Raw genomic sequence first — 10,974 nt, 5'->3', positions numbered from 1 at the left:
GGGTACGCACAGTAAACGATTCATTTCACGACTGCTGCACTACATGCCCCATCCTGCTTTTCGGGAAACGGTGTACTTTTTTCGACAGCAGACGTCGCTACTGGCTACAAGGAAGCGGAAGAACCGTGGCTGCAGGTCAGCTGAGGAGCTGATGACAGAGCGGCTAGAACAACAGCCAAAAACAAAGGGGGATTTAGCCCCCTTCGAAACCCCGATTTCATCCGAATGAAAGAGATACATCGCGGCGATTATGACGTTTGTTACAGCGAACTGGAACCCGCTGGGGGAGGCTTTCTACAGGTTTGTGGAAGCTTAGTAACTAGACTATGTATTGCTCTGGTTTCATGGGAAGCTGGTTAGCAGCGATATCATTTTGTTAGCTTTCTGTACTTTATTTGATTGTCCAAAAACGAAATTAGAGCATAATATCTAAGTTATAGTAAGCACATTTTGTTTTGTGAAGACTCGCTATGTGCACAGTACGTGGTTGCAATACTCTTTTCTGTGCACCGATTTCCAATGTTAACTAGCTAGCTTTCCAGCTAACGCCCTTAGCACAGCCAATCATGTGACCGATATGCTTGCTGTCATTTGCTCACTGGCAACATGCTACTGTTTACCAGCTTGAGTGGCGCACCTGGGGGTCCGTTATGTGTATTTATGTGTTATGGCACATTGGTCGATGTGTTAATTAATCAAACATCAAGTAATCAATAATGTACAGTTCTGTAGTGCGTAAGCGAAATTCTTACTATTGTCTTTTTGATAGCCTGTAAATTTGATTACTCGTTTTGAGCGTAGTGTGTCATCTTTGATGCCAAGCTGCAGCAACGCCATATGCGATTAGTCCGAGGTTGAGCCTTGTTTCACAGGCAGCTGTGATCTGTTTTGCAGAAAGGTTGAGCTGTACGAGATGGGATGGAACCTAAAAGACGGCCTCAGAGATTGTCTGGTCGCGGCCGCTCCGTACGGCGGACCAATCGGTGAGTTCCCTCGAGTGGGGATGGGTGTCTTCATATGTGCGAAGTAATGTCTGTACGCCTGGCCGGTTGAACCAAGAGCTGTATGCGGCTGACGTTCCATCGTCTTTCTATCCGCAGCTTTGTTGAAAGAACCCCAGCGGCGCTCCCCCAGTGCCCGCCCTCAGCTCGAGATCTACTCCTCCTCTGGCGCCTCCATGGCCAGCTTTCCCGTATGCTTTCTCTCTCGGCTATGTTACAACGAGTTGTCATTGTCATTTAACGTTTTTTGTCTGTACACTGTACAATGTGATTTGGAGATGTTGTATTGTGAAAATTCTGCTTATACTGTCAGGTTGTTGTTGTTGTTTTTGGTGGTGGTGGTGGATGTTGCCTGTGTGTGTGTGCATCTTAATGTATTGGCATGCTCTTTCTTTGCTCTGGTCCTGGTGACCCACAGTCCATAGGACTTCTCAACTCTTTAAAACACACATGCAGACGTATGCACACACACACACACACACACTGAGCAGGGAAGATTCAGTAACAGTGATGGCTCTTTCCTGTAGTAAAAGCCTGTATCCAGTGGCAAAAGTTGTGTGTGTATGTGAGTGTTTGGGGGCAGTCAGCAGGTAGTTTCTCTCTGTGCCCACAGTGGAAGAGTGGCCCAGTGAAGCAGCTCGGTTGGACAGTGAGTGATGACCTGCTGTGTGTGCAGGAAGATGGCACCGTGCTCATCTATGACCTGTTTGGAGGATTTAAGAGGCACTTCAGCATGGGAAATGTAGGCAGTCACAGTTGGCACGTGCACACAGACACGCACACAAGCACGCACACACACACACATGCAGACGTGTGCAGACACATGTATCTGCATGTGTATGCATCGGTACACCACACATACACATGAAAACACACACACTTAAATGTCTTTTGACTTTCTCTTAATGAAAAACACACATATACTTGCTTGGAGACAATCACCAGCATGCTTGTAGATGCACAGATACAAACACACCTCATGCTGCTTGTGAGTTTATGAGGCTCCAGACGTGCTAACACTAGCAGTCTTTATGTTTGCCCACAGGCATGTGTTTGAACACCCACACGCACAAGCACAATTTTCCTTCACACTCTTAATGCCATGCACAATGACCTGGTGTGTCCCCCTTGCTCCACACAGGAGGTCCTTCAGAATCACGTGATGGAAGCCAAGGTTTTCCATTCACCCTTTGGCACAGGGATTGCCATAGTAACCGGAGCATTCCGATTCTCCCTGGCAACAAATATTGATGATCTGAAGCTTCGGCGGCTACCAGAGATTCCAGGTATTTTCTGTGTGTTTGCTGGTCTGGTGTGCTGTACCTGTCTGTCTTTTCACTCAATTTAAACTGTTCATCTGTCAGTCTTTGCACTCTAATCCCAGAAAAAGAGCATATGTTAAACAACTCACTAACTAAAATAAATTAATATATAAATACAATTGGTATGCCTATAAGCAGTTATGAGTTCATATTTGCTCTTGCGTGTATGTGCTCTGTGCAGTTATATTATTTATTTATTTGTTTTTTAAAATAAAAATATATTAACCTCCAGGGCTACAGGGGGCACCATCATGTTGGGCAGTGCTGACACAAGACAGGCAGAGCAAAATTTTGCTGGCTAATGGAGCAGACCTCTTCATCCTGGACAACACATCCTGCACTCCAGTGGTGAGCAGGAATTGGGAGGAGCCAGGGGGGAATTTATTTAAGGGAGATGGCCAGGTTGTGATTATGACATCAGGACAGTACTCTTTACCATTTGTCCTGGGATTTTTTGTGGCCACAGGGAGGCAGGTCCATGGTTCAATATCACTAATGAAAGATGCTTGTGCATGCATGACTTGTGTGTGTGTGTGTGCGTGCGTGCGTGTGTGCGTTCGTGTTTGCGCGTTTGTGTGTGTGCTTGTGTGTGTTTGCGTGAATTGTGTGTGCTAGACTCCACCAGGTCTCTCCCCCCTGGCCAACAGCATTGTCCAGATGGCTGTGTCCTTCAGCTACAAGTACCTGGCCCTCTTCACTGACTCTGGGCACGTATGGATGGGCCCTGCCAATTTAAAGGTGTGTGGAGGTGTGGAGGTTTGCCTCACATCTTCGATTTAAGTGGTCTCATATCATTTGAAAGTACCGATGTCTTTCACTGAGTTGAGAAATTTCAATCATATGTAAGAAATATCTGTGTAATGAATTGCTCTCAAAACCCCATTCTTATAGGACAAACTCAGTGAAGTGGAAACCAAGGTTAGGACTCCACCCAAACAGATGGTCTGGTACGTAGATGTATTTCATGTTGATTATGTGAGCATGTTTATGTCAGATTTATCTGCACTGGGCAGCATTATTTAAGGTCTTGTGCAGTGACTTGAGTCTGTCGTGTGCTCAGGTGTCGGAGACCGAAGAGCCAGCAGCCCTCAGTGGTGGTCATGTGGGACCGGCATCTCCTGGTGGCAGGGGAGTGTAAAGACACCATTCAGTATCCTTGTTCCCGCTGCTTAGCTGGACAGTGCTTCATGTGGACTGAAAGCGTTGTGGATTCCTGTTATATGCAGATTTTGTTTAAGGATGTGATGTCACAACTGTCCAGTGCTCAGAGCACAAGTTGACTTCAACGTTGACTCCTTGTGATCCCATTCGTTTATTTATTGGGGGTACTTCAAGATAATGCCCTCCAGTTTTGTATGCAGGGGTCCCTTTTAATAATTAGTATTAAGGGGGAAGAATAATTTCTGAGACTGAGTGCCAGTCTTTTAGTTCAGTAGCAGGTTTAAGTGATTAAGCAGTGCTGTGAGCTGTTGACCGATGCCATCCTCATGGGGTGTGCTGCCAAGCGGGGCTGTCCTCAGTGGCGGTTAGTGTCCTTGACCCCACGTGCCTTCAGATATCACCTTGATGACGAGTCGTTTCTGGTCCCGGAGTTGGATGGTGTGAGAATCATCTGTGGGACTCACCACGAGCTTTTGCAAGAGGTCCCAGGTCTGTGCTCCGATGTCACTCGCCCACATTCTCCATCATGAATGTTAGTAACAGTGATGATGTCACTGCGGTGTGGCCCATGCCCCGCTCACTGTGGTGTGTGCTGTTCTCAGCTGCCTGTGAGGAGATATTCAAGATCGCCTCTATGGCTCCTGGAGCCCTGCTGCTGGAGGCTCACAAGGAGTATGAGGTGCGTGCACGTGCATGTGTGTGTTTGAGAGTGTGGACCTGTCCCTGTGTGTGTGTGTGTGTGTGTGTGTTTGACAGCGCGGGCCCGTCCCCCTGTGTGTGTGTGTGTGTGTGTGTGTGTGTGCGTGTTTGACAGCGCGGGCCTGTCCCTGTGTGTGTGTGTGTGTTTGTTGCGCGCGTGTGTTAATACGTTTGTGTGCGTCTCGCCATGCAGAAGGAGAGTCAGAAGGCGGATGAGTACCTGCGGGAGATTAAAGAGCAGAGTCTGCTGGGCGAGGCCGTCAGGCAGTGTGTGGAAGCAGCCGGATACGAGCATGAGCCCGAAACGCAGAAGACACTGCTCAGGGTGAGAGATGGAGGGACAGAGAGAGCAGCACGGGGAGGGGTGCGGATTAGAAACTGGGGAACTGGGGGAAGGACAATGGGGTGATAGGATGGAGAGATTATGGAGAATTGGAGGATGGAGGTGGGGGCACAGGGATCCATGGCTCTAAAACCCATCTGTCTGTCTGTCTGTGTCACAAAGGCGGCGTCCTTTGGAAAGTGCTTCCTGAGCAACTTCCCACCAGAGCAGTTTGTCAGCATGTGCCGAGACCTGCGTGTCCTCAACGCTGTGAGAGATTACACTGTGGGCATCCCACTCACACACAGCCAGTATCCTTTATTCTGTGGGAGAACGCACATGCATACACATGCACACACACACAACATCCTTTCACACACAGTACACAAACACACGCACACACATGCGCACATGCACGCACACGCACACACACACCACACACATGCACACACACACGCCATCACTTTCCTTCACGGTGTGAGAGAAACATGTTGTGCCTCATCATGGTAGAATGTAGAGGTTAATGTGCACTCAAATGTTAAACTAGCAAAAGACTCCTCAATTCCTCCTTCAGGTACAAGCAGATGACGGTACAGGTGTTGATTGACAGGTAAGAACGGCTGGGGCGTGTGCACGTGTGTGTGCTTTTTAGTGTATGGGTTCCGTTTTCCTGCGTGAGAGCGATTGTATGTCAGTTACCCGTCAGCTGTTTTATGCATCCCGGTCATGTGGTGTCTCAATTATTATTCTCAAATAATTATTCTCTCTTTAATATGCAAGCTTGTCTTATTTCTTGCAAAGTAAAAGGTCCCTTCTTTTTTTGGGATCATTGGTTTATTATTGTTATTCAAAACAGTGGTTCAACATGGCAACAAGTCAAGATTCACTTTCCGTCCCCTCCCCCCAGAAGTCAAATTTTCCTTCCAGTAAGTCGAGTTACAGACTGATTTGATTATGTTAGCCAGCCACCGCTGGGCCCGCATGTGATAAAGCAGCAGCATTTCAAGCCTCCACCTTTCCCCTGCAGACACCATGTATCCCAGCAGTTGAAAGTTCCATGTATGTGGTGTAGAGATGGCTCCGGAAGTCTGTATGCCTAGAGCTAAAGCTTTCCCTTTCTCATCTTCCTTACCTGTTCACTCACTTGCCTCAGGCTGGTCTATCGTAAGCTGTATCCTCTGGCCATAGAGATGTGCCGCTACCTGAAGACCCCCGAGTACCAGGGAGTTAGCAGGGTGCTGAAGCACTGGGCCTGCTGCAAGGTGAGTCTGAGCTAACTTGAGAGTGGGCTAACGCGAGAGGGGGCTAAGGCGAGAGTGAGGTAACGTGAGAGTGAGCTAACACGAGAGTATGCTAACGTGAGAGTGTGCAAAGGTGAGCTAACGTAAGAGTGGGCTAACATGAGAGTGAGCTAACGCAGGAGTGAGCTAACGCGAGTGTATGATAACGCCAGAGTGGGCTAACGCCAGAGTGAACTAATGCGAGTGTATGATAACGCCAGAGTGGGCTAACGCCAGAGTGAACTAATGCGAGTGTATGATAACGCCAGAGTGAACTAACGCGAGTATATGATAACGCCAGAGTGGGCTAACGCCAGAGTGAACTAACGCGAGTATATGATAACGCCAGAGTGGGCTAACGCCAGAGTGGGCTAACGCCAGAGTGAACTAACGCGAGTGTATGATAACGCCAGAGTGGGCTAACGCCAGAGTGAACTAACGCGAGTGTATGATAACGCCAGAGTGGGCTAACGCCAGAGTGGGCTAACGCCAGAGTGAACTAACACGAGTGTATGATAACGCCAGAGTGGGCTAACGCCAGAGTGAACTAACACGAGTATATGATCACGCCAGAGTGGGCTTACGCCAGAGTGAACTAACGCGAGTGTATGCTAACGCCAGAGTGAGCCAACGAGAGTGTCCTGTGCACACATGCTAATATTCCTACTCACACTGATACTACAGCAGCACACTGGCACCTCCCTGTGCTCCTCATTGTGTGCGTGTGTTCCTCATTAACACCCCGCTGGCTGTGGGTCCCTCAGGTCCAGCAGAAAGAGGAGGCCGATGAGGTCGTTGCCCGGGCGATCAGCGTGAAGCTGGGAGAGGCTGCAGGGATCTCGTACTCTGAGATTGCAGCCAGGGCATACGAGTGCGGCAGGACGGAGCTGGCCATTAAGGTACCGCCTCCGCTGTCACTCAAACACCGATGAGCATGGCCGCACAGCTACACTCTCCATACTCACTTTCTTCTTTTCCTCTTTCTCCTTCTGTTCTTTCTCTCTCTCTGTCAGCTCCTGGAGTTTGAGCCTCGCTCCGGGGAACAAGTACCTTTGCTGCTGAAAATGAAGAGGAGCCAACTGGCCCTGAGCAAAGCCATTGAGAGCGGAGACACTGACCTGGGTACAGCACACAGATACTCACACTGACCTGAGTACAGCACTCAGATACTCACACTGACCTGAGTACAGCGCACAGGTACTCACACTGACCTGAGTACAGCACACAGGTACTCACACTGACCTGAGTACTGCACACAGATACTCACACTGACCTGAGAACAGCACACAGGTACTCACACTGGCCTGAGTACAGCACAGAGATACTCAGACTGACCTGAGTACAGCACACAGATACTCACACTGACCTGAGTACAGCACACAGATACTCACACTGACCTGAGTATAGCACACAGGTACTCACACTGACCTGAGTACAGCACAGAGATACTCAGACTGACCTGAGTACAGCACACAGATACTCACACTGACCTGAGTATAGCACACAGGTACTCACACTGACCTGAGTACAGCACACAGGTACTCACACTGACCTGAGTACAGCACACAGGTACTCACACTGGCCTGAGTACAGCACACAGATACTCAGACTGACCTGAGTACAGCGCACAGATACTCACACTGACCTGAGTACAGCACACAGGTACTCACACTGACCTGAGTACAGCACACAGGTACTCACACTGACCTGAGTACAGCACACAGGCACTCATACTGGCCTGAGAACAGCACACTGTTTCAGATGCACAGTCTTATTTTATCTGCACAGCCCATTCTGAAACTCATGCTGATCTAAATACAGCTCACAAGCGCTAATGTTCTCTCACACCACCCTGCTCTCCCCCCTCTATCTCTGGCTCTCAGTGTACAAAGTGGTGACCTACCTGAAGAATGAGATGAACAGGGGAGATTTCTTCATGACCCTGAGGAACCAGCCAGTCGCTCTCAGTCTATACCGACAGGTGGGTGGGTGGGTGGGTTAGTGAGCAAGTGAGTGTGCGCACATGTATGTGTTTGTGTTCACAAAAAGGGAAGTATTGATAAAACTGCTGTTGGGTAAAACAGTTCTGCTTCTTTTGGTCTAGAGCATATGTTTTTGTTTGACAAAAGCTTTTTTTTTTTTTTGTTGTTGCCTTTTGTCATTTCTTCTCCCTTATATTTAGTTGAAGATAAATTGTGTAGTTACTGATCTGTTCACCATCTCTGTGTGTGTGCATCTGTGTGTGCGTGCGTATGTGTGTCTGTGTGGGTGTATCAGTTCTGTAAGTATCAAGAGCAGGACACTCTGAAGGACCTCTTCAATCAGGACGATGATCACCAGGAACTGGGAAACTTCTATGTCAGAGCCAGTTACCAAGAGGGGGTGAGTCAGTCCAAACAAACCGGTTAGAGAAGCTTCCAGAACAGGGCAGGTCCTGGTCTGAATAGAGAGCAATGCTTACGAGAAATATGCCTGGGAAATCCCATTATAGTGTGTATCTTCTTATCTAGTTACTGTCTTGCGTTTTGTGATTTTTTTTATTTGTACCTTGATGTTCGTATACACACCTGCATGTTTCTGTCTGCCCATCTGTGTGGTTTACTGCACTTTCTGTATTTTCAGAAGCTGGAGGCCCGCTTGTCTCATCTCCAGAGTGCAGTGGATGAGTACAACAAGGCCAAGAACGAGTTTGCTGCCAAGGTGACGTAGACCTGTCTCAAGGGGCTGTTGGACCCTGGGAAATGTAGGAGGCAGCAACTGCTTCACTTTCAGTCCTCCCCCCATATGTCTTTTTTATAACCTTATATAACCTTAATGATCATTTGTTGTATCTATTATATTAATTCAAGAGGTTTAAACAACTGGGATCATCAGCTTTTTTTAGTGTATAGTCTGTGTGACAAAGGAAACTTAAGTAAGAAACAGACCTGTAGGTGACTCACACCTGCATACAGTGAGGTCTTTTTTGGACTTTTGTTTAGAGACTGCATACTGCTGATAAGGCCCCACTCACTGCCTTTTGTAGATTACACTTTATGTCCTGGAAAGTCCCTGTTTTTGCTTTCACTTTAGTTTGCTTTTTTATATTTAGTTGACACTTTATGTCTTGGAAAGTCCCTGCATTTGCTTTCACTTTACAAATCAACAACCAGCTCAGTCCCAAGAAACCAGGTGAGACTGTGTTAACTGTGCAGTCAACTGCTTTAACCTATCGAGAAGCGCGCATTAACAGTGAAAACCCGCAGACCCTGTGGCTCTCCGGGACCAGGGTTTGGGGGGTCCTGCTATAGTGAAGGCGTGCGACGAGGGGGTGGGGGGGGCGGGGGGGGGTATTTTGGTCGTCTGACGGCGCGTGGGTCCTGCTCCCCCCAGGCCACGGAGGAGGAGATGCGGCTGCTGCGGTTCCAGCGGCGGGTGGAGGAGGAGAAGGGCGAGCGCGTGCTGGGCTCCTCCCTCCAGGACACCATGCACTGCCTGATCAGCGCCGGCCTGCACAAGCAGGCCGAGCAGCTCTACAAGGACTTCCGCGTCCCAGACAAGAGGTGAGGGGGAGACCCTGCTTAAACTGGGGCAAACCCTTACTCTTCATATTACCGTAACATTTTAAAACACTACTGCAGGACCCAAAGAAGTTGCGGCGAAACGTGCTACTAACCAAAAGGTCCAATTATGTGAAGTTTTATTATATGAGTTTTAGTGTGATATATTTAGATCAATCAGGGATGTGCAAGCACTGTCTGAGAAGTAGAATCAGTTTGCAGTTTGTGGGGTCGGCCTGAGTACTGTTGGCATACTTTTGGGGTTGGATGTAGTCTGGAGAACTGAAGGGTGTGCCTGTCCACCTGACTGAATCTGACTGTCTGTCCATCTATCTAGGTACTGGTGGTTGAAGCTGTCCGCTCTGGCAGAGAAAGAGGATTGGGATGAACTAGAGAAGTTTGCCAAGAGCAAGAAGTCTCCCATCGGATACCTGGTGCGATCTCATCTTCACCCGCAGTCAGATCTGCTTCTAAAACCACCACTTTTGCCTGACTTCTCTATCTCTGTCTGTCTGTCTGTCTCTCCAGCCCTTCGTGGAGGTCTGTGTGAAGCACCACAATAAATATGAAGCCAAGAAGTACGTTTCCAAGGTGACCCCTGAGCAAAAGGTCAAAGCACACCTGGCTGTGGGGTGAGTGTGTCATCGGCATACATGCTCTGTACGTCATTCGTCTGAGCTTTGCGATCGTGCGGAGTTTCACCGCAGGCAGGCACGCTGCTGGCCATAACAGTTTCAGTTGGTGGGTTTGTCCCAGTCTCAGCACACGAGAGCAGCTCCTCTGATTGGTCAGGTGCATGCGGCAGGAGCTCATTAAGTGTTTCTCCAGTGAGAACCAGAGGACACCCCCCCCCCCCACCATAAGACTGGCGAGGCTCCATTCAGTGTAGAGCCCAATGTAAATTGGGGTTTGAGTTTCTGAAGGCTACGCAGAATAACCAACCTGCTTTTTTCCCCTCAGGGAGCTGGAGGGAGCCGCGGAGGCAGCCATCGAGAGGCGCAGCGAGGCGGAGATCAGCCTGGTTCTCTCCCGCTGCTCCCCCACCACCGACCGCGCCCTCCTAGACCGCCTGAACCGCGCCCGCTCTGTCACCGCCAAGAAGTGATTGCATGCACCCTGCAGGGACCGGGCCAAAGCCAGCCCTCTTCGCTCTGCCCTGGGGAAGCCGTGTGAAAGTGCCTGTCCTCTGGGCGAATGACACAGAGTGGAAGATGGCAGAAGGTAAAAGGAGAGGGAGGGAGAGAGAGAGAGAGGAGAGGGACATTCGCTGCTAAGCGTGGACATCCTCATCGCACTGCCGTTACATTGCCACAACATTCTGAAATGTCACGGCAGTGTTGGGCTCACAGAGGAAGGGTGACTCACAGACCTTTGGATCCCCCCCACCCCCCACTCCGCCACCCCCCACAGGTGGTGATTGTCTGGAATTCATTGTTGTGTTCCGGTTTCTTATTGTTATGCTTTCAGTGTAAAATAAATGTTTATTGAATTCAATTATATCTGTTCATGCCTCTCCTCTTTGAGCAAAATACCATCAGCATCTACCAGGAGGAGGATGAGCTCAGTTAAACTGTATGTAGTGTGAGCACAATATGTTGAGCTGCCAAAGTGAGCTCATTGCACATGAAACTGAAAAACAAACCACACTGG

At 49.0% G+C, this 10,974-nt stretch overlaps 1 protein-coding gene across 1 annotated transcript; it reads left to right on the top strand.

Annotated features, from left to right (window-relative positions):
• Nucleotides 1-106: 106 nt before the first annotated feature.
• vps16 (vacuolar protein sorting 16 homolog) lies at nucleotides 107-10,821 on the top strand. Its single transcript, XM_035393886.1, has 24 exons — nucleotides 107-300; nucleotides 895-983; nucleotides 1,101-1,192; nucleotides 1,615-1,743; nucleotides 2,143-2,287; nucleotides 2,556-2,671; nucleotides 2,939-3,061; nucleotides 3,215-3,270; nucleotides 3,384-3,473; nucleotides 3,879-3,973; nucleotides 4,087-4,163; nucleotides 4,377-4,508; nucleotides 4,689-4,816; nucleotides 5,080-5,115; nucleotides 5,659-5,767; nucleotides 6,550-6,684; nucleotides 6,799-6,907; nucleotides 7,669-7,766; nucleotides 8,063-8,167; nucleotides 8,408-8,485; nucleotides 9,158-9,327; nucleotides 9,662-9,758; nucleotides 9,853-9,956; nucleotides 10,285-10,821. The coding sequence occupies exons 1-24, from the start codon at nucleotides 251-253 to the stop codon at nucleotides 10,427-10,429; spliced, it is 2,508 nt and encodes an 835-aa protein (XP_035249777.1). The 5' UTR covers nucleotides 107-250; the 3' UTR covers nucleotides 10,430-10,821.
• The last annotated feature ends 153 nt before the right edge of the window (nucleotides 10,822-10,974 follow it).

Source organism: Anguilla anguilla, chromosome 15 (genome assembly GCF_013347855.1).
Source record: "Anguilla anguilla isolate fAngAng1 chromosome 15, fAngAng1.pri, whole genome shotgun sequence".
Taxonomy (NCBI): Eukaryota; Metazoa; Chordata; class Actinopteri; order Anguilliformes; family Anguillidae; genus Anguilla; species Anguilla anguilla.
Note: the sequence above shows the minus strand (reverse complement) of the source record. Positions and strands in the feature narration are given on the sequence as shown.

Coding starts and splice junctions, on each gene's coding strand:
- vps16 (XM_035393886.1), top strand. CDS start 251: ATGACGTTTGTTACAGCGAACTGGAACCCGCTGGGGGAGGCTTTCTAC. Junction 6,685..6,798: donor GGACGGAGCTGGCCATTAAG/GTACCGCCTCCG, acceptor TCTCTCTGTCAG/CTCCTGGAGTTTGAGCCTCG. Junction 7,767..8,062: donor CTCTCAGTCTATACCGACAG/GTGGGTGGGTGG, acceptor TGGGTGTATCAG/TTCTGTAAGTATCAAGAGCA.